The following is a 27,976-nucleotide window of genomic DNA, read 5'->3' as shown; positions in this document are numbered from 1 at the left end:
TTGTAAGCCAGGCTTCTTGTATTCTTGTAAGCTAGGCTCCATGCATTCTTGTAAGCCAGGCTTCATGCATTCTTGTAAGCCAGGCTTCATCCATTCTTGTAAGCTAGGCTTCATGTATTCTTGTAAGCTAGGCTTCATGTATTCTTGTAAGCTAGGCTTCATGCATTCTTGTAAGCCAGGCTTCATGCATTCTTGTAAGCCAGGCTTCATGTATTCTTGTAAGCCAGGCTTCATGTATTCTTGTAAGCTAGGCTTCATGTATTCCTGTAAGCCAGGCTTCATGCATTCTTGTAAGCCAGGTTTCATGCATTCTTGTAAGCCAGGCTTCATGTATTCTTGTAAGCCAGGCTTCATGTATTCTTGTAAGCTAGGCTTCATGTATTCTTGTAAGCCAGGCTTCATGTATTCTTGTAAGTCAGGCTTCATGCATTCTTGTAAGCTAGGCTTCATGTATTCTTGTAAGCCAGGCTTAATGAATTGTTGTAAGTCAGGCTTCATGTATTCTTGTAAGCTAGGCTTAATGCATTCTTGTAAGCCAGGCTTCATGTATTCTTGTAAGCCAGGCTTCATGTATTCTTGTAAGCCAGGCTTCATGTATTCTTGTAAGTCAGGCTTCATGCATTCTTGTAAGCTATGCTTCATGCATTCTTGTAAGCCAGGCTTCATGCATTGTTGTAAGCCAGGCTTCATGTATTCTTATAAGCCAGGCTTCATGCATTCTTGTAAGACAGGCTCATGAACTGTGAACATTGTGAATTATTACATACTTAAGTTTGAAATATACAGACTTCTTGGCGAAGTAATTTTCATGTTTTTTTCCATTCCTGTATTTTTAGATGTGATAAACATATTTGTATATATTCACATGTGAAAAATGCATCCTTATGATTTGAAAATATGTGATTTCTTATTATGCCATGTGATGCTTGGTTGTGTTTACTTTCAAATGTTGTACCTGGAACAACAAAAATAAAAAAGTACTTTGTGAGCTGGAATAGATACTGCTTAACATTTCATACATGGAAATTAATCTTTGATAAAGAAATCTGACCAGATGCCATCTTTGTATCTCTGAAGTTATTTCCCCTTATATACTTGACAACAACTGCAGACCCAGTGTAATGCATTGCTGAATGGGACTTGCATTGTTTTCAGACAGGGTCAAATAGTTTTCAAAATGACAAAAAGGTCATGTACTTTGACAGATTAGGTCCACCTGATCCTACCACTTTCTTAAGTCTTGTTTATTTATATGAACAAGCTATGAAAGTGAGGTGAATTTATATAAAGGGATTGGGGATGAGTTTTTATGCCAAAGAGTGAGCTTAAACATCTAAAGTTTGATTCTGGAGCAACATTTGTACATGATAAAACTAAAATGTTCTTTTTCACATCAATAACGGATGTGTTTGATCTTGTGATACCAAAATCTACATATTTTAACTCATGACTTAACGAGCTCATTAAAATGTTTTTGGCATTACATGATGAATATATCCAGTACTAACACAGGAATCACATGATGAATATGTCCAGTACTAACATAGGAATCACATGATGAATATATCCCGTATTAACATAGGAATCACATGATGAATATATCCAGTTCTAACATAGAAATCACATGATGAATATATCCAGTACTAACATAGGAATCACATGATGAATATATCCAGTTCTAACATAGAAATCACATGATGAATATATCCAGTACTAACATAGGAATCACATGATGAATATATCCAGTACTAACATAGAAATCACATGATGAATATATCCAGTACTAACATAGGAATCACATGATGAATATATCCAGTACTAACATAGGAATCACATGATGAATATATCCAGTACTAACACAGGAATCACATGATGAATATATCCAGTACTAACACAGGAATCACATGATGAATATATCCAGTACTAACACAGGAATCACATGATGAATATATCCAGTACTAACACAGGAATCACATGATGAATATATCCAGTACTAACACAGGAATCACATGATGAATATATCCAGTACTAACATAGGAATCACATGATGAATATATCCAGTACTTACATAGGAAAAGAAAATATCCTTTATTTATAAGGATTATTTAAACATTTGGTGTATCATTCATAATTCCAGTGGACTTGGTAAAGTTATAAAAGTATTGTATTTCATTCCTTGGATGTTTCTTGTGATGAAGTCTGTATTTCTGCATGGAGCAACTGTATTTATTTATGCAACAGGATACAATCTTTGGCAGGAACCTATATTGTTGAGCTAATTCTTCATGAAATACATGCATTTATAATAATAAAAATAATAACAGCTTTCTTAATTTTGTGCACTCTTTTGCTCTCATAAATTACATTCTGTCTCTCTTTTCTCACACAAGCATACAGCAAGGGACTTTTTCATATCAGCATAAACCTCAGTAAACCAAACACTACATATAAACCCCAAAAGAATTTAGGGTCCCAAGGGATTTTGGTTATGAGGGGTTTTGCCGTATTTCTGATTTTTTTTTAATGTTTTGGATGGGAACATATTTGGTCTGCTGAACTGTCTTAACAACATTACAGCAGTGAGGGTGTACATGTATTAACCTACCCTATCTTTTTCTTTCCATGAACTTTACACAGAGCAGTTTAGTGAAAGAAGAAAATGCCTGCATTACTGAGCAAAGAGCTGGTTTGGGGGGCAACAGTAGGTGCTGGAGTTACAGCCCTTGTAGTTATTGGATACCGTGTTATTATCAACAGAGGTAAAATTGTAGCCCTTTGTTTTTTAGCACAGTTTATATTGAGCACTCTTAACAGCTTAGGTGTTGGGTTTTTTATGTCTAGTCTGGGGGTTGAGCCCTAAATGTGTATTGTATTATAAGGTACTAGGTCACCTTAAACTCAGATAGGTTCACTATCAAGGCATTGTATATCCCAAGTATTGGATCCGCAGCTAAACTTGTTATATTATTTTGGTAATTGGATATCTAAAGGCACAGCAACCGTTGAAAGTTGTATTGTTTTGATGCATGTAAAGTAATTTGATTTGCACAAGGAAACACCAAAGGAGCCTATCTGGGAAATTCTATGGTGGAAATTGAATTGTCTCCCTTATGTTAATGAATCTGATGCCTTAACTAAGGGAGCACTCACCAGTTAATGTGTACTTTTGAGAGAGTGACGTATGTAAGGTGAAGTAGTTCGTATTTAAAACATGCACAATGGAGAGAATGTTGGCATACCTCTATGCTACATTAATGTAATGTGGATGATATTTCTTTTGGATATTGTACTTTTGGAAATTTTACATGATTTAAGCACACTGCTAACTAAAATGACTGCTCCCTTGTGTTAAAAAAATCAGTCTGAATTAGTCTTGAGTACACTATACATAGCAGCTATTAAAATAGGGAAAATTAATTTTGCCAGACTAGACAATACCAGCTTCTGAAAGTGCAATGAATGAATTATCAAATATATAAAATGTAAAAAAAAGTTATCGGATCTTTTTTATACAATTTACCTCTGAAGTTCAGGAAGTGAAAATGACCAAGTAGAGCTAGCACTTTTTTGAAAGTTGCACATCTGAAGTAAGGCCAAGCTGTATACTCTATAACCCATATTACACCCATCAATCATACACCAAAATAAAGGGAATTAAAGGTTCTTTGCATTATACCTAAGATATACAAGGTCTTTTTTAAATAGCCAGTATAACCAGTGAGGAAAGCCGGGGAAATTCTTTTTTTTATAAATCCTAACCCTATGCAAAATACGAAACTATAGAGCGCCACCTAAAGAGCCACCATGACTCCATAACTGCCGGATACTAATCTGCTGTATATTTAGGTACCCTTAACTGCCTGATACTAATCTGCCTGATATCTAGGTACTGTTAACTGCCTGATACTATTCTGCTTTATGTCTAGGTACCCTTAACTGCCTGATACTAATCTGCTGTATATCTAGGTACCCTTAACTGCCTGATATTAATCTGCTGTATATCTAGGTACCCTTAACTGCCTCATACTAATCTGCTGTATATCTAGGTACCCTTAACTTCCTGATACTAAACTGCTGTATATTTTTAATGTACCCTTAACTGCCTGATACTAATTTGCTGTATATCTAGGTACCCTTAACTGCCTGATATTAATCTGCTGTATATTTAGGTACCCTTAACTGCCTGATACTAATCTGCTGTATATCTAGGTACCCTTAACTGCCTGATACTAATTTGCTGTATATCTAGGTACCCTTAACTGCCTGATACTAATCTGCTGTATATCTAGGTACCCTTAACTGCCCGATACTAATCTGCTGTATATCTAGATACCCTTAACTGCCTGATACTGATCTGCTGTATATCTAGGTACCCTTAATTGCGTGATACTAACCTGCTGTATATCTAGGTACCCTTAAATACCCGATACGAATCTGCTGTATATCTAGGTACCCTTAATTGCATGATACTAATCTGCTGTATATCTAGGTACCCTTAACTGCCTGATACTGATCTGCTGCATATCTAGGTACCCTTAATTGCGTGATACTAACCTGCTGTATATCTAGGTACCCTTAAATACCCGATACGAATCTGCTGTATATCTAGGTACCCTTAATTGCATGATACTAATCTGCTGTATATCTAGGTACCCTTAACTGCCTGATACTAATCTGCTGTATATCTAGGTACCCTTAACTGCCTGATACTAATATGCTGTATATCTAGGTACCCTTAACTGCCTGATACTAATCTGCTCTATATCTAGGTACCCTTAACTGCCCGATACTAATTTGCTGTATATCTAGGTACCCTTAACTGCCTGATACTAATTTGCTGTATATCTAGGTACCCTTAACTGCCTGATACTAATTTGCTGTATATCTAGGTACCCTTAAACTGCCTGATACTAATCTGCTGTATATCTAGGTACCCTTAACTGCCTGATACTAATCTGCTGTATATCTAGGTACCCTTAATTGCGTGATACTAACCTGCTCTATATCTAGGTACCCTTAACTGCCTGATACTAATTTGCTGTATATCTAGGTACCCTTAACTGCCTGATACTAATATGCTCTATATCTAGGTACCCTTAACTGCCTGATACTAATCTGCTGTATATCTAGGTACTACAGTAATGTTTGCTTCCTCTTTATATCAGCAGCTTTTAATGATAGAATTTAAAAAATTTGCATAAAACTAAAATTATATTCGCCGTGTTGATGTATCTGCATATCGAATGAAACTGTGTTAGTAAAATACATCACAATTACAGCATAAAATCTTGTTAAGAACAGGAAAGTCAGCATCATTAGGATTTTATTTATTTACAAATAAATCATCCTATTTATAATGTCATATGAAAGTAATACTGTAGTCCCTTGTTCTAACACCAATCAGTACTGGTAGTTTACTTTACTAAAATATTATTTTCAAAATTATTTTTTAATATTAATCTTTTTATGTACCATTTACACTTCAAAACTGCAAAATATATATTTTCATCATTTATTCATTGGGGTGCCCCAAGCGGTCTAAGGCATTCGCCTTTACTGATCACTGCAATCTCACCTCTGTCGACATGGGTTTGAGTCTTGGGGTCTTCCTGTGTGAGAAATCTTGCCAGTAGCTTCCTGTGGGTCAGTGGTTCTTCCACCACCAGGTATACTGGCTTCCATATATAACCTATTAGGTGTTGAAAAATCGTGTTTAACCCACAGTGCCCAAACCAAGTCTGCATTCATTGGAGATAATGTTCAATCTACATCGGTTATATTCTTGTTCACATTGTTCCAAATTTGCTTTTTTCATAACCATAGCTGTGGTATTTTTCTTTTCTTTTTGTTCATGTAATCACATTTTTGCATGTGGTGTGCTAAGCTTTGCTTAATTGTACCCCTGTATTTGAAGGGACACCTACAAATACCAATGCAGAGAAGACTGTGACAGAAAATGATGTACCAGTAAGTAAATTTACATGTCTACCAAGTTATGTTTGGCCTACTGATTAGCATTTATGTACATGTATTTGTTTTAACTAAATATTTTTATGATTTTGGTACTAATTAGTAACTAATGAATTTTTAAATTTTTTTTATATGACTCTAGGTCTTAAATTGTGTAACAGTAAGAATGGGAAACCAACAAGTTTAGTAAAATAAACAAATAATTTATTTCTCTAAGAAATAAACAAATAATTTATTTCTCTAAGTTACAAAGTGAAAATTTGTGAACAAATTACAGTATTGTGAATTAAACCCAAAATAAACCTTGATACATTATCACAATTCCAGAAGTATAGAATGTTCCAAATGAATTCCAACAATCTTTAATGTCCTGATGTAGCAATAGTTTTGCATGTCCTGATGTACAGTTGTCTTGAATTTGCTGATGTGCCAGTAGTCTTGAATATGCTTATTTACTAGAATGATATTTATCCAGAATATCTTTGAATGAGTTCTCAATAAACCTAAAGGGGACATTTAGTCCAAAAAGTCATTGAGCACTTTGTAATTTCTATGAATAATTTAATTAATTCCTGTCAAATTATATTAAAACACAACTATAATTGATTCTACAGACCTATCATAATACAGGAATGAATATTTGTTTACTAAAGTCTCTGTTTACACATATTCCACCTGACCTGTGATGCAGTAGAATTTTGTATTGAAGAACCCACTAACTCATAAACAAGGTCAGGTCTTGAACTCAAATTCAAGCAAACTCTTGTTTACATGTTAGAATCATGACAAAAGTCAGGTAGGAATTAGCTCCACAACCCTTAATCACAGACAGAACTTAGCACACAAAACAGATATGCAGAATAACCTTGAACAAGCTGATGCCAAGGCAAGAAGTGATTGGGAGAGAAATTAGGGACCAATGTTCAGCATCAAAGCCGCATCTGATCTCGACGATCATGGTTCGTCTTACATCAGAAACAAGTGATTTTTGTAGGTATTGGTAACGTAACAACCCGTTGTGTATTCATGCTCTCCAGTATCATTCATAATGAATTGTATTCATGAGTCACTATGGTAGATAATTTGACATGAGATTAATTATGTATTTGGGTCATGTTTTCATAATACATGGCATGAAATGCAGATCTTCACTTTGACCTAAATGTCAAGGAGGTTATGGTTGACAGTGATAATGAAATACCATATGAACTAATTTCTGAGAAACCTCAATAAAAACTCACTTCATCTGAGATGCAAACACAACTATTTACCTTCTCAGTTTTCATTGTTGAAAATGATAATGTAGGTATACGTTTATATACTGGACTCCATCCATTTGAACAGTTCAAAACTTGTTCTCTGTGACCAGCAATAGATAACCTTTCTTATGTGCACCATGGAGTAGTCAGTGTAAGTGTAATGGATAATATTTTAGAGTTTTGGTAAAGTTGCAGAGACAAACAAGTATGGAACTTACCTGCTGCTTTTATGGCATGTCTGAATCAACCATAAGTTACAATGTATTAACTTATATTTGTGTGTGTTCTTGGTGGTGGGGGAGACATGCCACATCGTCTGAAGTACTCGCTTTACCAATCGGTGCCATCTGACCTCTGTCCACATCATTGGTTCAAGTTTTGGGTTTGTGCAAAAGCTTACCTGTAGCTTCCTGTGGGTCAGTTGTTTTTCCTGGGGTGTTCTCAGATCCTGGCTATCATCATGCTGAAAAATGGCATTAATATCATAACAACAACAGCAACAATAACAACAAGAACAACAATAACAACAAGAACAACAACAAATTTGTGTGTGAGTTGAATATCAAATGTATACGCCCATTTTAAATTAGAGGACAGAGACTTCATAATAAAGACAATAAGACTCTGATAGTCTTACCCCAAATTATTGTCTGGTAGAGAATACCATTAATATAACAAACTATTTTCATTTAAATAATTTTTAAAAATCCTTTCAAGGATGACATCGTTGAAAAATTTGTAAGAAATAATGAGACTTTTCATAATTTCCTTTATAGAATAAATAATTGTATAACTGAATTCTATAAGCTTTTGTGTCACACAAAGTGCAGTCGATATATTAATTTAGTTTTGTTTGCACAGTACATTTGCCTTTGTATTTGGTACTAATAGTCATTAGTACTGAAGCCTTGGTATCATATACATAAAAAGCCACATTTGTATTTCTTCCTTTATGTGTCTTGCTTGCCAAATAAGAGGCCCCAAGTTCAAAACTTGTAGCAGTATCCCAACTCATAGCAGTATCCCAACTCGTAGCAGTATCCAAATGTCTTTACTTTTTTAAAATTCCCATGATAAAACTTTTATAACTCCTGTCTTGGGACAGGCAATCCAGCTGCCATACAAGAGGTTGCGAGTTCAAAACTTGCAGTGGGATCCCAAATTAATTTTTTTACTTATTTGTATTTTAATGTTTAAACTTTCTTTAAAGCTCACTTATCCCAATATTTTATATTTGTTTTACATTTTTTATTACCATGTAATTTTCTATATCATGCCCATCCAGTGACAGGCAATCTGGCTGTTTTTTATTACCATATTGTAACTTTCTATATCATGCCCATCCTATGACAGGCAATCTGGCTGTTTTTTATTACCATATTGTAACTTTCTATATCATGCCCATCCTATGACAGGCAATCTGGCTGTTTTTTATTACCCTGTTGTAACTTTTTATATCATGCCCATCCTATGACAGGCAATCTGGCTGCCAAACTCAAGGTTGTGAATTTGAAATTAATGGTGGCATCCCAAATTTATTTTTATACCATTTTGTATTTGTATGATCAAACTTTCTTTTAAAATTGCTCATCTAAATTTATTTTCCTATTTTTCTTTTTTATGTTGAATCTTTCTTCTTTTATTATTTATTTCATACCACACTACTAACAAACTAAGGCATACAGATTAGGTTCTGGCAGAAGTAAAAAAATTATAAATCGTTATGAAATGTATCATTCATGCACAAATTATTATAAATTGTTATGAAATGTATCATTCATGCACAAATTATTATAAATTTTTATGAAATGTATCATTCATGCACAAATTATTATAAATTGTTATGAAATGTATCATTCATGCACAAATTATTTTAAATTGTTAAGAAATGTATCATTCATGCACAAATCATAAATTGTTATGAAATGTATCATTCATGCACAAATTATAAATCTTTATAAAATGTATCATTCATGCACAGATTATTATAAATTGTTATGAAATATATCATTCATGCACAAATTATTAAATTTTTCTGGTATGAACAATAGCCAATGTTTTTTTATATCCCAACAATAGAAATAAAAAACAATTCACATACATTTTTGAATCTGCTGTGAATAGATTGCTTCCACTTCCATCATATTTCTCACATTGACCTCACACCAAGTTTTGTCAGTTTGCCATTTGTATTGAAGAGTAGGCAATTTCCAATCATACCTGCATTTGCAATCACAATAAAAAAAGGGCAGGGACAGACATTTGAACATGTAGGTATTTATTTGAATGAGCCCGTGTTCTCTCAAAGACAGATTTATGCTTCATTATTGTGATCCAAATATCACAACAGTATTAAAGTATACATCAAAGAAAACTCTTCACATGGCTGACTGTGAGAAAATGATGAATGGTTTACTTCTAATATTGCATTCAATGACACTTTTCAACAGCGATAAAAATGAAATTAAGTTTTATTGAAAAGATGTTTTAGACTTGTTATGACTCCGGTTGCTAGGATGGGCAGTTAACAAGAGGTCATCAGTTTGAAACTTGCGGTGGAATCCTATATTTGTAACACTTTTTTATATTTTTATGTTCAAACATGATTTTAGAATTGCTCTTCCTAACTTTTTAAATTAATTTTTGTACTTTTTATGTTCTCGTCTTAGGATGGGCCATGAACCTAGTTTGGTAATAACAATCATGATGAGAACTGAGACCCATGTATTTGGTAATAACATTCATGATGAGCATTGAGACCCATGTATTTGATAGTAATAACACTCATGATGGGAATTGAGACCCATGTATTTGGTAATAATATTCATGATGAGAATTGAGACCCTTGTATTTGTAATAACAATCATGATGAACATTAAGATTATGTATTTGGTAATAACAAACATGATGAGCATTGAGACCCATGTATTTGATAATAAAAATCATGATGAGCATTGAGACCCATGTATTTGGTAATAACATTCATGATGAGAATTGAGACCCAAGTATTTGGTAGTAACAATGGTGATGAGCATTGAAACCCATGTATTTGGTAATAACAATCATGATGAGCATTAAGAATATGCATTTGGTAATAACGATCATGATGAGAATTGAGACCCATGTATTTGGTAATAACAATCATGATGAGAATTGAGACCAATGTATTTGGTAATAACAATCATGATGAGAATTGAGACCCATGTATTTGGTAATAACATTCATGATGAGCATTGAGACCCATGTATTTGGTAATAACAATCATGATGAGAATTGAGACCCATGTATTTGGTAATAACAGTCATGATGAGCATTGAGACCCATGTATTTGGTAATAACAATCATGATGAGAATTGAGACCCATGTATTTGGTAATAACATTCATGATGAGCATTGAGACCCATGTATTTGATAGTAATAACAATCATGATGAGAATTGAGACCCATTTATTTGGTAATACCAATTATGATGAGCATTAAGATTATGCATTTGGTAATAACAATCATGATGAGCATTGAGACCCATGTATTTGGTAATAACATTCATGATGAGAATTGAGATCCATGTATTTGTTAATAACAATCATGATGAGCATTGAGACCCATTTATTTGATAGTAATAACAATCATGATGAGCATTGAAACCCATGTATTTGGTAATAACATTCATGATGAGAATTGAGACCCATGTATTTGGTAATAACATTCATGATGAGCATTGAGACCCAAGTATTTGGTAATAACAATCATGATGAGAATTGAGACCCATGTATTTGGTAATAACAGTCATGATGAGCATTGAGACCCATGTATTTGTTAATAACAATCATGATAAGCATTGAGATCCATGTATTTGATAGTAATAACAATCATGGTGAGCATTGAGACCCATGTATTTGGTAATAACATTCATGATGAACATTGAGACCCATGTATTTGGTAGTAATAACAATTGTGATGAGCATTGAGACCCATGTATTTGGTAATAACATTCATGATGAGAATTGAGACCCATGTATTTGATAGTAATAACAATCATGATGAGCATTGAGACCCATGTATTTGGTAATAACATTCATGATGAGCATTGAGACCCATGTATTTGGTAGTAATAACAATCATGATGAGCATTGAGACCCATGTATTTGGTAATAACATTCATGATGAGAATTGAGACCCTTGTATTTGGTAATAACAATCATGATGAGCATTAAGATTATGTATTTGGTAATAACAAACATGATGAGCATTGAGACCCATGTATTTGATAATAACAATCATGATGAGCATTGAGACCTGAGACCCAAGTATTTGGTAGTATCAATGATGATGAGCATTGAGACTCATGTATTTGGTAATAACAATCATGATGAGCATTAAGAATATGCATTTGGTAATAACGATCATGATGAGAATTGAGACCCATGTATTTGGTAATAACAATCATGATAAGAATTGAGACCCATGTATTTGGTAATAACAATCATGATGAGAATTGAGACCCATGTATTTGGTAATAACATTCATGATGAACATTGAGACCCAAGTATTTGGTAATAACAATCATGATGAGAATAGAGACCCATGTATTTGATAATAACGGTCATGATGAGCATTGAGACCCATGTATTTGGTAATAACAATCATGATGAGAATTGAGACCCATGTATTTGGTAATAACATTCGTGATGAGCATTGAGACCCATGTATTTGATAGTAATAACAATCATGATGAGAATTGAGACCCATGTATTTGGTAATAACAATCATGATGAGCATTAAGATTATGCATTTGGTAATAACAATCATGATGAGAATTGAGACCCATGTATTTGGTAATAACATTCATGATGAGAATTGAGACCCATGTATTTGGTAATAACATTCATGATGAGCATTGAGACTCATGTATTTGATAGTAATAACAATCATGATGAGAATTGAGACCCATATATTTGGTAGTAATAACAATCATGATGGGCATTGAGACCCATGTATTTGGTAATAACAATCATGATGAGCATTGAGACCCATGTATTTGGTAATAACAATCATGATGAGCATTGAGACCCATGTATTTGGTAATAACAATCATGATGAGCATTGAGACCCATGTATTTGGTAATAACAATAATGATGAGCATTAAGATTATGTATTTGGTAATAACCTTCATGATGAGCATTAAAATTATGTATTTGGTAATAACAGTCATGATGAGAATTGAGACCCATGTATTTGGTAATAACAGTCATGATGAGCATTGATACCCATGTATTTGGTAATAACAATCATGATGAGCGTTGAGACCCAAGTATTTGGTAATAACAATCATGATGAGCATTGAGACCCATGTATTTGATAGTAATAACAATCATGATGAGCATTGAGACCCATGTATTTTGTAATAACATTCATGATGAGAATTGAGACCCTTGTATTTGATAATAACAATCATGCTGAGCAGTGTCTGTTACATCTTTCTTCTTTCCATATTACTGCTTGGGTGGTCTAGTGGTTAGAGTGAACACCTCGCTGATGTGGGAGGTCGTGGGTTTGAACCCTGGCTGAGTCATACCAGAGACTTATAAAAATGGTACTAACCAGCTGCCTCACTAGGTGCTCAGCATTAATTGTGTAAAATGTATTTGGTATGACTCAGCAGGGGTTTGAACACATGACCTCCCACATTCGAGTCAGATGCTCTAACCACTGAGAACAAAAAAAAACAGTTGACTGTAATACAAATATGAAAGCAGCTAAATAGTGTACCAAACATCCATTTAATGCAATAAATATTCAATGAGAATCTTGTACACACTGTACAGTATTCCCAAACTAAACAGCTAAACCAAGAATCTTGTACACACTCTACTGTATTCCCAAACTAAACAGCTAAACCAAGAATCTTGTACACACTGTACTGTATTCCCAAACCAAAGGAGCTAAACCAAGAATCTTGTACACCCTGTACTGTATTCCCAAACCAAAGGAGCTAAACGAAGAATCTTGTACACACTGTACTGTATTCCCAAACTAAACAGCTAAACCAAGAATCTTGTACACACTACTGTATTCCCAAACCAAACAGCTAAAATTGTTTTAAAGGAGGTCAGAAATTTTCACTAAATTACCGGTACCTAATCCACTAAACATCAAAAGAATTTGTCAAAACAAATTGTGAATGGTGGGTGAATTATTTAATTTTAGGGAATTGAATCTGCTGAAAAACAATAACAACATTAAAAAAGGCAATAAAGTTAATAATGTGAAAATAATGTGTATTCCATTTTTTATCAGGTATGAGAAACTGTGATTATCCAATTTTGACAAGAATGTCACCAGTTATACCTAATATTTATTGACTGATAGCTTAACTTCTCCTCATTTTAACTCCTCTCTGAGTGATGGAAATGCCCATCATTCATAAGATTGAGACATTTCTCAAAGAATGTTGAAGATGCTATTGATTCTTTACACACTTGTCTTGCAAGAAGTAAACAGGAAGTAATCTTGGACAGTATTGTTCCATCCTGCCATCTGTCAAATTAAGGGAAGATAGCTGGCTATGATCCCTGATTGCTATTAGTGATCCCTGATTGCTATTAGTGATCCCTGATTGCTATTAGTGATCCCTGATTGCTATTAGTGATCCCTCATTGATATAGTGGCATTTAATAGGTTTCATTTATATATAAATTGATTTATATTTTCTTGAATTTAAAAATTAACTGTTCAGAACATTTCTTCTTCTTGCATCATCCCAACCCTGATTTGCTTTTATAGTTTTACAGATTTATCATATCTTTTCTTAGCTGCCTAATGATTGCAGTAAAATTGACATAGGTATGATAACTTATAATAAGTCATTTTATTATCATTACATAGATAAAATATTTATTAAAAAATTGGTTTTTAAGAATTGTTTAAAAAATAAAATGGGAACACAATTGAAAATCTAGTATAATTTATCACTATTTCCCAATTTGTTTGCTTCATCACACACTGTTTTTGATAATGATATAAATTTTGCTTTCAGATTGATGCACGGATGAAACATAATTGGCTTTTAAATAAGTTGGATGGACTTATTACAGAGGACTCTCTTGAGAGCTTAAAACAAATATCAAGGACATATCTGGAACCTAAAACGGTGGCCAAAATCAAGACAATGAATGATTTGTTGTCTCACCTTGAAGTTAAATGTGTGATTACAGTAGGACAGTATGATAAATTGATTGAGATAATGGAAAATGCAGAGATAGGAATTGGCATTGAAGACATCAAGATGACCACTAAAGCAATTCAGGATATCATATCAAACAGTGTTACCGGTCAAGAGCAGAGTGAAATGCCCAGTCTAGATGCTCGTAGTGTCCAGCCTCATCAAGGTAGTTCATTTTGTTGTAATATGTGTGTCTAACTATAATGGCATGGACTTGGAAATGTTGTCATACTGTGTGCCACAATGGTAGTCTAAATGTTGTCATACTATGTGCCACAATGGTAGTCTAAATGTTGTCATTCTGTGTGCCACAGTGGTAGTCTAAATGTTGTCATACTATGTGCCACAATGGTAGTCTAAATGTTGTCATACTGTATGCCACAATGGTAGTCTAAATGTTGTCATTCAGTGTGCCACAGTGGTAGTCTAAATGTTGTCATACTGTGTGCCACAATGGTAGTCTAAATGTTGTCATTCTGTGTGCCACAATGGTAGTCTAAATGTTGTACTGTGTGCCACAATGGTAGTCTAAATGTTGTCATACTGTATGCCACAATGGTAGTCTAAATGTTGTCATTCTGTGTGCCACAATGGTAGTCTAAATGTTGTCATACTGTGTGCCACAATGGTAGTCTAAATGTTGTCATATTGTTTGCCACAATGATAGTCTAAATGTTGTTGTACTGTGTGTGCCACAGTGGTAGTCTAAATGTTGTCATACTGTGTGCCACAATGGTAGTCCAAATGTTATTGTACTGTGTGCCACAATGGTAGTCTAAATGTTGTCATACTGTGTGCCACAATGGTAGTCTAAATGTTATCATACTGTGTGCCACAATGGTAGTCTAAATGTTGTCATACTGTGTGCCACAGTGGTAGTCTAAATGTTGTCATACTGTGTGCCACAATGGTAGTCTAAATGTTGTCGTACTGTGTGCCACAATGGTAGTCTAAATGTTGTTGTACTGTGTGCCACAATGGTAGTCTAAATGTTGTCATACTCTGTGCCACAATGGTAGTCTAAATGTTGTTGTACTGTGTGCCACAATGGTAGTCTAAATGTTATCATAATGTGTGCCACAATGGTAGTCTAAATGTTGTCATACTGTGTGCCACAGTGGTAGTCTAAATGTTGTCATACTGTGTACCACAATGGTAGTCTAAATGTTGTCATACTGTGTGCCACAATGGTAGTCTAAATGTTGTCATACTTTGTGCCACAGTGGTAGTCTAAATGTTGTCATACTGTGTGCCACAATGGTAGTCTAAATGTTGTCATACTGTGTGCCACAATGGTAGTCTAAATGTTGTTGTACTGTGTGCCACAATGGTAGTCTAAATGTTGTTGTACTGTGTGCCACAATGGTAGTCTAAATGTTGTTGTACTGTGTGCCACAATGGTAGTCTAAATGTTGTTGTACTGTGTGCCACAATGGTAGTCTAAATGTTGTCATACTGTGTGCCACAATGGTAGTCTAAATGTTGTTGTACTGTGTGCCACAATGGTAGTCTAAATGTTGTTGTACTGTGTGCCACAATGGTAGTCTAACTTTTGTTGTACTGTGTGCCACAATGGAAGTCTAAAGTCAATGTTGTTCATTATGTCCATAACTTTTAGTTAACATTCTTGACTTCCTGAAATTGAACATCTATATTACTCCAAGGATATCCAAGGAAATATCTCCAGCGTAGCACTGAAAGCAAATTCCTTGGTGTTCTGAGGAAAAGTTTTTGCAAAAAATTAAGCTGTACGGAAATTTCTCTGCAGCTTATATTGAATTGTTTGTAGTTCTTTGGATGAAACTCCTTGAATATTGAATTTTTATAAGAAAATGTCAGCATGGAAAACTAGAACCAGAAAATTCTGTGCAATTTTGAGAAAGTTTATTTCTTCAGCTTTTGTTATGCAAAAACCATCAAACTATATGATTGTATGCATCCCTCTTACAGCAGAAGAAGGTCATTTTGACCTATATTTCACATTATACTGGCTTTGGTTAACCCTTACATTTAGTCATAACCAAATATGATTTTGCCACCCTATATCAGGATGTTAGACTTGGAATAATGAAACTTGCAGAGAGTAGGTGGGGGGCATCTTAATGAGCACTACATCCTCATCAGAAAAATAGGTCACTGTAGCATGTGTTTCATGCTTCACTGATTTGGGCTTATCTCATAGACTGTTGGAATCATGCAACTAGATGATTGTATGCTGAGGATGAATTTATGTGGTAAGGTCGGGGGTGCCGAGGATGAGTTTGTGTGGTAACGTAGGTGTGCTGAGAATGAGTTTATGTGGTAAGGTAGGGGTGCTGAGGATAAGTTTATGTGGTACGGTAGTGGGTGCTGAGGATGAGTTTAATATGTGGTAAGGTAGGGGTGCTGAGAATGAGTTTAATTTTGTAAGGTAGGGGAGCTGAGGATGAGTTTTCTCACCTTCTTTATAATACTGTTGACCTGGAATCATGAAACTTATTGAGAGGATGCATCTTGTAACTAATATTAAAAGCAGGTCAATGTGACCCATATTTCATGTGGTAAGGTAGGGGGTGCTGAGGATGAGTTTATGTGGTAAGGTAAGTGGTGCTGAGGATGAGTTTATATTGTATGGTAGGGGGATGAGGGTGAGTTTATGTGGTAAGGTAGGGGGTGTAGAGGATGAGTTTACGTGGTAAGGTAGGGGTGCTGAGGATGAGTTTATGTGGTAAGGAAGGGGGTGCTGAGGATGAGTTTATGTGGTAAGGTGGGGGGATGAGTTTATGTGGTAAGGTAGGGGGATGAGTTTTTGTGGTAAGGTATGAGGATGAGTTTATGTGGTAAGTTAGGGGGGATGAGTTTATGTGGTAAGGTAGGAGGGATGATTTTATGTGGTAAGGTAGGAGGGATGATTTTATGTGGTAAGGTAGGAGGGATGAGGATGAGTTTATGGAACCAGTCTAAGTCATCACTTAATACTTTAAACTGTAAAGATTTCAATGATTCAAACAAGGAGTAGTTTTGGATTTTCACCAAACCGTGCATGAGAGTCATTGATGTAGATTATATCCATGATATTGTATTAAATTTCGAGTATAAAGGTCATGATTTTCTTTTTTAAGGATATAATATTGTGATTTACTGTGACCAAACTTGGTATTTTACAGAAGTTAAAAAATATCAAAATATTTTCGTTCATGAAGAGAGACAGAAAGATAGGGAAAAAGAGGGACAGTTTCAGGGTTATCACACAGATTTTGCAAGAAAATTCTTTGTCTGCATTTAAAGAATACAGTTTGATTCGCAAACTTTCATAAGGGGACATTAACAAAAATATGACCAAAATCAAGCTACCGAAAAAGTGTATTTACTGTATTCATTTTTCGACTTTCAAGCAACATTTTTAATTTTGATTGATATTTAAAAATAGAAAATTAGACCTTAAGAAAATGCAGCATTTTGAAAGCAATCATAGGGAGTTTGAAAGAAAAATCCACATTCTTAGATTGATCATATCTTTGTATGCAATTATAATGCAATGTCTCCATAATGTAGAATGAATTTGGTCAGTCTCTGCTATAATGAATTTGTACAAATTTCTTTGGCTATCAGAGTATCAGACATTTGTAGGGTCTCATGTTTCAAGATGAAAGACAAGCATCTTCTCTATGCAATGGGATTTATTAAATTATAATAAACTGTAGATTTTGCCAGAATCAATTAAATCAATCAGTTAAAATTAATTAAATCAATCAATTAAAATCAATTCAATTAATTGGTCATGTTTTAGTGCAGTGTCATACATAAAATTGTGAATGTTTGAGGACATTTTTGCAAGGAATTTCAGTTTATCAGCTCTTGACAGAAAATATAAAATACCTGTAATTAGATTTTACTGTTGCAACATAATCTCACAGTTACAGGTATTCTTGTATATACATTTTGAAATCTATACTCGCAGGAATCATAAAGTGGAATTGAGAATGGAAATGGACTTGTTCATGTTACACATACCTAGTATGCTAACCATTAAGTAGCATTGTAAGATGGCTGAAATGTGATATACAATAATTAAAGATAAAACTTTCTTGATAAAATGTTGGACTGGGTTAATGGAGATTTATGACACATACAATAATTAAGGACAAAACTTTATTGATAAAATGTTGGACTGGGTTAATGGAGATTTATGACACATACAATAATTAAAGACAAAACTTTATTGATAAAATGTTGGACTGGGTTAATGGAGATTTATGACACATACAATAATTAAAGACAAAACTTTATTGATAAAATGTTGGACTGGGTTAATGGAGATTTATGACACATACAATAATTAAGGACAAAACTTTATTGATAAAATGTTGGACTGGGTTAATGGAGATTTATGACACATACAATAATTAAAGACAAAACTTTATTGATAAAATGTTGGACTGGGTGGATGGAGATTTATGACACATACAATAATTAAAGACAAAACTTTATTGATAAAATGTTGGACTGGGTGGATGGAGATTTATGACACATACAGTAATTAAAGACAAAACTTTATTGATAAAATGTTGGACTGGGTTAATGGAGATTTATGACACATACAATAATTAAAGATAAAACTTTATTGATAAAATGTTGGACTGGGTTAATGGAGATTTATGACACATACAATAATTAAAGACAAAACTTTATTGATAAAATGTTGGACTGGGTTAATGGAGATTTATGACACATACAATAATTAAAGATAAAACTTTATTGATAAAATGTTGGACTGGGTTAATGGAGATTTATGACACATACAATAATTAAAGACAAAACTTTATTGATAAAATGTTGGACTGGGTTAATGGAGATTTATGACACATACAATAATTAAAGACAAAACTTTATTGATAAAATGTTGGACTGGGTTAATGGAGATTTATGACACATACAATAATTAAAGACAAAACTTTATTGATAAAATGTTGGACTGGGTTAATGGAGATTTATGACACATACAATAATTAAAGACAAAACTTTATTGATAAAATGTTGGACTGGGTTAATGGAGATTTATGACTAACTACATATTGGTCTCTTAGTGTTTAAGACTTTTATAGTTTATAGTATTTTTTTTTCTTTTTTTCCAGCTGACCATTATGATATTCTAATCATGCATGATGATTCTACGGAAACCAATGCCATGGTATATAAATATCGGAAACATTTGGAAACAGATTTAGAGGTGGAGGATGTCCGAGTGGAACTAATAGGTGACATTGGGATTGGACAAAGTCATTTGAATGCGATGGAAAATGTTTTTGACAGGTATCGGTATATTTTCATATTTTTGACACCAAACTTCACTGAAGATACTTTAACCCACTTCAAGATGCAGATGGGTCTGATGCAGAGCCTGCAAGAGCCACACAAACGAGGGCGTATCATTCCAGTATGGACAGATAAGAAAAAAGAGAAAACCAAAAATTACCCAAGCGAACTTGTACTGTTAAATGGTCTACATTATTGGAGATTTGATGATGAAAATTACAAGACAATGTACATAAAATCAATGCAAACGTTTATAGAAAAGGGTAGAAAATCTTTTTTACAGAATTGATTTGGACAGACAATAAGTTATGTCCCATTGGCTTAGTTAAGATATTGTTAAGAGTACAATTTTGTATACTGATTATGCTTAACAAGGGTTTTCATTCTCACTCATCCCAACAGTATTTAAACATTTTGGCAACAGAAAATAAAAGCAAGAATTCGTTCTTAATTTCCAGTAGACATGTAATTGTAAACCTGCATCAGAGATCTACCTTGCTCCAAAAACCAGAAGGCCAGTGAGATTGACCAGTGGCCATTAAGATAGACCAGTGGCCATTGAGATTGACCAGTGGCCCACTTTCCTTTAATGATAGTGCAGAACCATTTGAATGAATCTGATCAGCTGATTGTGTCAGTATTGCTTTGTAGCAAAACAAATGCTATATTTTGATTGGTCATACGGAAGGCATTCAGAAATGAATTTTGTGTCATTGTATCTGTTTTTAATTTTTTTGCCCAATTGATGCCAGTCCATGACAGCAAGATCACTGCTGCATTGTTTCTTTGTTGGCATGTAATTGACAAAATTCTTACTAAAAGCAGGTTACTTATAATGGAGCCCTTCAAAGCATCATTGTTGTAATGGCTGGCCAAATGTTGATTCATTAATGGATATGATCCAACAGTATATTTTTCTTATGGCTTATATATTTTCATGCCAGTTATATGTATAAATACATATTTTTACCTTTTGTATAAAAATGAAATTTTTATGTAAAGCTTTGGAACAAACTTTATACACATATTTTGAACATATTTTTGTATTGTAAAATTTTTGCATTTCTATGGTTCATCTGTTTGTACATCATATACTGAGTGGTGCAAGTTCACCAAACTTTGTACATAGTTTGTCCATGGCATAACCTTTGTCCGGAAGGGTATAGTTTGGGTTTCTCTTTTTTGACATTCCTGGGAATGTGTCACAAATAAAAAGCTGTAGTTAGAGACATTTTTCTTATTGGATGTTCAGCAAAGTATTCACGTTGACATCTGTTCACGTGTTAGTCCATGTCTGTACATCCATTTGTCCTTATTATGGTCTATAGGCTTATTATGGTCTATAGGCTTATTATGGTCAGTTTCCTTTTACATGGTCATTATAATTGGCGACAGGGTTTGTGGATACATCTTGAAGAGTACAGTAACATAACAAAGCTCGCTGAAGATACATATTGTTGACAACTTCTTGCATACCTGTCAACTCTCACTCCAGGAGAAGAAACCTCCCAAGTTTTGAGGTCATTCAATATCTCTTTCCCAATCTCCAAATATCTCCTGATTTTTGCTGAGAACTCCCAATTATTACAATATGCCTTTTGATTTTTATATTTCCATTAAAAATCATACATAAATAATTCCACATTCTGTTTTATCACCTGTCTATATTGCTGTGACATAATTACACAGCACACATATCATGTGACAATGTATCATCATGTGACAACATAATATGACAACTGGGTCAGTAGTTAAGAATTAAGTTGCATTCACCCATGTACATGAGGAAATCATCTTTTAATTAAGATTAAATGCAAAAAAATTAATCACTAGTTGTTTGGCTATTATGAAGTGTTTGTTAAGCTGAAAGAGTGATTAGCATATGGTGCCATATTTTCAGAATGCCAAAACGCAAGATGAAAGCCAAAGTGATTAAAAGGGATAAAGTGTCTATGTAAAGGAAAACCATAATGGTTTTGCAGTATCATTTTGATTCACAAGTCTCAGCTTGGTTGGCATGACCCTTATAAATTTAATGAAAAACCTCATTATTTTAGGTTCCTATCTCATTATTGTTTTATGATATCTTCACATATATACTGCCAAGACTTCAGACATTAAAACACAAGGACACAGTATATGGCCTTGTGTTGTAACTGGGTTATGATGGCTGGGATAACATGTGGGAGATCAGGGAAATATGTAATACAATACATGGGTAGTTTCCTTGGTGACCTATTGAAGTAGCTGTAGTTACCGTTTTTGCACATTTTTTGCTAATAAAGGTTTATTTGTTGATAAGTATGGACCTCCCCAGTATGTCATTTTTAAGACTAGTTTAGAAAGTTTGTGTCATCTTTGCAGATCATCACTGAAACACTTTATTTCCTAATTTTTCACATTGTAATAAATCATATTTAATTAATCTTTCTTCATGATAGCTGTTGGGTCATTTCACATAACTGTGTTTAAAATGCCCAAGAATAATCTACTGTTATAACCTTCATTTAATGCTTAATTAAATGACTACCAAATATACTCACTTATAAGCTGACATGGACCATTCCAGTGGCCTAGTGGTTAGAGCATCTGCCTCGTATGCGGGAGGTCACAGGTTCGTACCCTGGTTGCATCATACCAAAGATGTATAAAAATGGTACTAACAGCTGCCCAGCTACGTGTTCAGCATTAAGAGGTTAGACTTAGGACTGGTCAGCCTGGTGTCAGAATAATGTGACTGGGTGGGACATATACTACATATCTGCGGCATGATGCCCCAGTGCTAGACATAACTATAAACTGTCACACTGTAGACATAGTAGCGATATGACTGAAAAATTGTTAAAGCTACATTAAAAATCCAAATCACAAGCACACATAAGATGAGAACAACTACAAACTGTACAGAGCCAGGTCTTCCATCATATAATGAACAATACAGACCCTGATTTCAAGGCATAGATAAGATTTACACTAATTTCAAGGTGTACATAAGATTTACACTGATTTCAAGACGTACATAAGATTTATACTGATTTCAAGGTGTAGATAAGATTTACACTGATTTCAAGGTGTAGATAAGATTTACACTGATTTCAAGGCATACATAAGATTTACACTGATTTCAAGGTGTACATAAGATTTACACTGATTTCAAGGTGTACATAAGATTTACACTGATTTCAAGGTGTACATAAGATTTACACTAATTTCAAGGTGTACATAAGATTACACTGATTTCAAGGTGTACATAAGATTTACACTGATTTCAAAGTGTAGATAAGATTTACACTGACTTGAAGGTGTACATAAGATTTACACTGATTTCAAGGTGTAGATAAGATTTACACTGATTTCAAGGTGTACATAAGATTTACACTGATTTCAAGGTGTACATAAGATTTACACTGATTTCAAGGTGTACATAAGATTTACACTGACTTCAAGGTGTACATAAGATTTACACTGATTTCAAGGTGTAGATAAGATTTACACTGATTTCAAGGTGTACATAAGATTTACACTGATTTCAAGGTGTAGATAAGATTTACACTGATTTCAAGGTGTACATAAGATGAGAACACTGTACAGAGCCAGGTCTTCTATCATATAATGCACCAGCAGGTCTGGGTCTGTGTAGTTTATTAGGAGTAATCAGTAAAATGAACAACACAGACTCTGATTTCAAGGCGTATTATGCTGCAACAGATCAAGATCTGTGTTGTTTGTTGTTTGATTTGACTTGTAAGTGAGTATGATGGAAGGTTGTTGGTTTCATATGTATGAGTAGATTTTATGATGTTGAATAAGAAAATGGTGTTATTGAGGTTTTTGTACTATGTTGACAGACTTCAAAACTGCAAGAAGCAAACAGTGAAATGTGATAATTCTCTTGTATTTTATGGTAAAAATGTATTCTTTGAAAACTTAACTACATGCAACATCGTTGAAGGTATTTAATATTTAGGCTATATGAAGGCTAAAATACCATAAGCTGTGCAAAGAACTTTGGATAATATTAATTTTAGCAATACCACATTCCCACCTGCTATCTTTGTTGACAGGTCTTCTGTGTTACTTTGTTGCATTTTCTAAAGTTTGTCAGTATATATTCATTATTTGTGTGAAACATGAATTTTAAATTTATTTCAGATCATTTGTATATAAGTTGAAATTGTGTTTGGAATATTCCACTGGATTATTCCATTGCAGGTATTTTGAATACATAATATGCTTTGGTTCCCACTGCTTGCAAGATTACTAACGGATTCATGATGAAAAGTTAGATGATTGCTGTGCACTCATTTTTCTGCCTCAGGGTTTTTCTTCCAAGTTTAAGGGTGTTTTCAGTCCTTCTTGTCAGTCACTGAATTGTCCTGCATGTGCAACTTTTTTCCCCCATTTTTTTCTCACATAGGCTCCATTGCAGTTTTCTTAATGGCAATTCTGCATGTTGTCACATGACTAAATCAGCTTAAGCAGGGCAAAACAAGTAGATGCTAATTTCATCTATTGATTCTGTTGGCATGGTCAGCTGGCTTGAAGTTTTTTGAGTTGGTTCATGCTATGTATGAGCCATAATAATTCCAAAATAATTAAAGATGTAAATTGATTATGGTTGGGTTACTACAGAGCATAATCAGCATAAAACATTACCTTGATTCTCTCCACAAGGTATGTTCTACTTTGATGCCTAAAGTTGTGAGGATGGATTAGACTCTATACTACAATTATGATCAGAAGCAATTTGGACAGAACTAAAAATGGTAATTCATTATGGTTGGATTACACTAAGTTGGCATAAAACTCTCAGTTTGATGCTGGTGTTTAAAGTTTGCCGAGAAGTCAAAGAGTGCCAATGTCGAAACAAAAAAATACAAGCAACTGCAAAATCACATGAGATTCAGTGGTGGTTGGGAATTATTTAGTAGTTGCAATAATATTCAAAGGGTTATGCATTCAGAGTGCTTTTCCTGTAAAGCTGATTTTAAAGTCCATTATGGTGGCACAAATGACATAAATAATATTGCAGAAACCCCATATCATACAAGCATATTAACCTCTGCAGCAAATATGCCATTACTGAAATCCATATTCATGGAATCAGCTTCAAATTTTGATAAAGTTACATGTGCCGAGACAGAATTTGCCAGCTTTATAGCTGAACATTATTTCCTGTTTCTGATAGCAGATCATTTTTCAGATCTAGTCAAAATAATAATTTCTGACTCATAAATCATACAAAGTTCTCATGCAAATGGACAAAAACTACTTGCATAGTGACCATTTCGCCATCTGTAGAATGTCACCAGCAATATATGCAGTTGACACCACTTACTGATTACCGAGGAACCAGAGCAAAACTATATAACTAGCTTATGGATGGGGGGGGGGGAGGGAGATATAAATTCGTAAGAAAGGTACAAATTGAAGGAAAGGAAATATATGAAAGATCTATTTTGAGAAAAGAAAATGAGTACGTGTACTATGAAAATCTATAATGCAGTAAAACAGTATATCCAGCAAACAATGATTTCTTTCCATTGACCTATGAAAATAAACTAACCAAGGATGAAAAAGAATTGTTTGTATGTCTCTTGTCATTCTAAGAATACACTGCAGAATAAAGTATTCATTACAATGAAAGTCCATGTAGTGATGACATTACTTATGAATTTTACAAAATATTTTAGTGGAAGTGTGAATTGAAGAATTCTTTCATAGATCCTTGAAATTCGGTTTCCAAAATGGAAGAGTCAGGCTCTTGATGCAATATCATTAATCTCAAAACCGTTACAGGAGACCAATCAGTTTAATGAATATAGACTACAAAATTGCCAATAGAGCTTTTGCAGCCAGAATAAAGAACATTCTTCCCAGTGTTATTGATGAAAACCAGACAGGTTATATTAAAAATAGGTAAAAATATTTGGCTGATTTGGGATGTTTCTGAACATGTAGAAAAGACAGGTTTTCTTCCACTCCTCTTTCTTAGTGGTTTTGAAAAAGTCTTTGAAAAATCTTGCATTTCTTAATTTGGACCTTAATTTCCTGTGTCCATTTTTTCAGAACAAAGGGTCACACAAGGCTGCTTACTATCCCCTTATTTATTTATAATAACAATGGAACATTTATCATAAGTGATCAGAATATAAAGATACAATAAAGGCTAATTTGTTTCCTGAATCCAGATTCGATCTTGACAGAAGAACCCCAGACTTGCGGAGGCAAGCTTTGGTTGATCTGACGAATAATCTGATTAATAATATTTGGAATCCTAAAAAAAAATTTCGTGATAATGGAGCACCTCACGTATGGTCGACATTTAAAATTATACGCAACACAAAAGGTGTCGAGGAAGTCATCAATGCTATAATGAATGATGAGCCGGCGAAAAAGATTATTGATTATCTCAACGATCAAAGATATTTTTCAGAATAAAGTTTATTGTGCTAGCAGAAAAAGATTCCGCTGAGTGGATTATCCGTGACAAATGTGACCCTGTCCTTGCTAAAAACCACTGTGGTAAGTAACAATTCCAAACCAGGAATGTTGACTGGTATTGATAAACCATATTACGCTCGAGCGTATCCTATAACAGCAGTTATTAATGGAATTTATCAGGTAAATGATAACCCCAGAAAACTCGGGGAGGGGAAATATGTTTGTTTTTATTTACGAAATAAGTAAAAACGATCTTGTATGAGTATGGATATTTAAAAGTTCAGATGATGAAAAATATGATCAGTTTTTTACGACATAAGAGAGACAAATTTGAATTTCTCGAAGTGTGCAGCTAAGTTGCTGTGAATACGGACACGGTGGATTGTGGAATACCAAGTATGACTACAAAGATGTTATCTCGGTTGATATGATCGTATGTTATCTGGGAAGTTTTCTTGCTTACGGAGAGTGTTCTGGATATTGTGAAAGATTTGGACACCCCACACACGAGATGACAAGAGCATCGATAAATGGACTCCTAGCTGATTTTGATCTACCCTGATTCGCTCGTATTGTATCATTTGAGTTTGCTGAAGGTATTCATCCGATCTGTTATATTTGGTTTGGTAAACACTTTTCAGAAAAACGCTGTGCACCAGTAGTTTTATTATGATATATGCTTGATTGTATAATATTAACATTGTTGATTGCAAGTGAGGCAATTATATAATACCATCCTCAGAAAGAAGTTTGGTTACCACCACATCAGAGTTCTGATGATGAAAATAAAACCGCAAAAGATCTTGGTAGAAGAATAATCGGTAAATTTACTCAAGGCGGAGCATATGATCATAAACGATACTGTGCATGATTGATCATGGATGATGTCGAATATGATTTAATAATCACCGATGCAACAAGGAGAGATATATTTGTAAGTCGAGAAAACGCTTACTTGTCTAACGGAACACGATTGGGTACAATTATTGGTTATATTGATGGCATGTCACCTCACTTTACTCATTTAAGATCCTCAATGCTCGCTTATGTTTCTATAAATTTATTATCGATGATAAATATATTCCCTGACACTGCAGTCAGGGTTGGAACGGATTCATTCTATATCGAAAACAAATATACAGAACTCCTGACTCAATTTACTGCTCCTGATGCATCATGGGTAAATGGAGAATAAAACAGGAAATGTTATATAATTATTCTGAATCTGCAGATGTTGAAATCAAAGATATTTATTACAGAAGTAATCAGATATCAGAATTATCGTCTGCGGCATCCGTCTATGATCCAGTATCCAGACATAATACTGTTTATCTAAACGGACCGGGAGGTTCTAGTAAAACATCTCGAGTGATCGAATTATTTCGACAGAATTCAGATGATGTGGCTGTTTTAACACCTACACACAGACTCGCAAGAGAAACGAGAGAACGAGAAGTAAATTCATGTACTTATCATAACTGTTTTAGATGGAAGGGAGATGCATGGACTCCTGATCGAATGGGAGAGAAATATATTCCAAAGATCATCATTTGGGATGAGATATGTACAGTATCTTTAGATACATTAAAAATGTTTCTCGATTGGCTATTATTAAAAAATACAGCTGTGGTCATGTTCGGTGATCATGGTCAACCATCACCGTTTGTTGGGCCATCTCCACGCGGGTGACTAAAGAATTTTGTGGACTATTACGAGGAGATAACTGATAATCATAGATCTCTTGATGTAGAATTAAGGGAGTTTAAAAAATTAATCAGACTACAA

The 27,976-nt window shown here is 34.2% G+C and overlaps 1 protein-coding gene across 6 annotated transcripts in view; it reads left to right on the top strand.

Annotated features, from left to right (window-relative positions):
• The window catches only part of LOC149792848 (uncharacterized), a 31,015-nt gene extending 5,685 nt beyond the window's left edge, over positions 1-25,330 (top strand). Inside the window, exons 2-6 of one of the 6 annotated variants that reach the window (XR_016422645.1) lie at positions 2,638-2,759; positions 5,915-5,967; positions 14,267-14,618; positions 19,567-22,818; positions 23,345-25,330. Coding sequence is in view for 4 of the 6 variants with exons in the window: in XM_089966622.1 (XP_089822748.1) it covers positions 2,660-2,759; positions 5,915-5,967; positions 14,267-14,618; positions 19,567-20,036 (975 nt within the window). In the remaining 2 variants the exon portion in view is untranslated. Of the gene's footprint in view, positions 1-2,637; positions 2,760-5,914; positions 5,968-14,266; positions 14,619-19,566 lie in introns of all 6 variants that reach the window. The other 5 variants (XR_016422644.1, XM_089966622.1, XM_089966621.1 and 2 more) reach the window with 5 other exon arrangements.
• Positions 25,331-27,976: the final 2,646 nt, after the last annotated feature.

Source organism: Sinohyriopsis cumingii, chromosome 8 (genome assembly GCF_028554795.1).
Source record: "Sinohyriopsis cumingii isolate HCF-2022 chromosome 8, ASM2855479v2, whole genome shotgun sequence".
NCBI lineage: Eukaryota > Metazoa > Mollusca > Bivalvia > Unionida > Unionidae > Sinohyriopsis > Sinohyriopsis cumingii.
The sequence above is the reverse complement of the archived record's forward strand: the minus strand, read 5'-3'. Positions and strand labels throughout refer to the sequence as shown.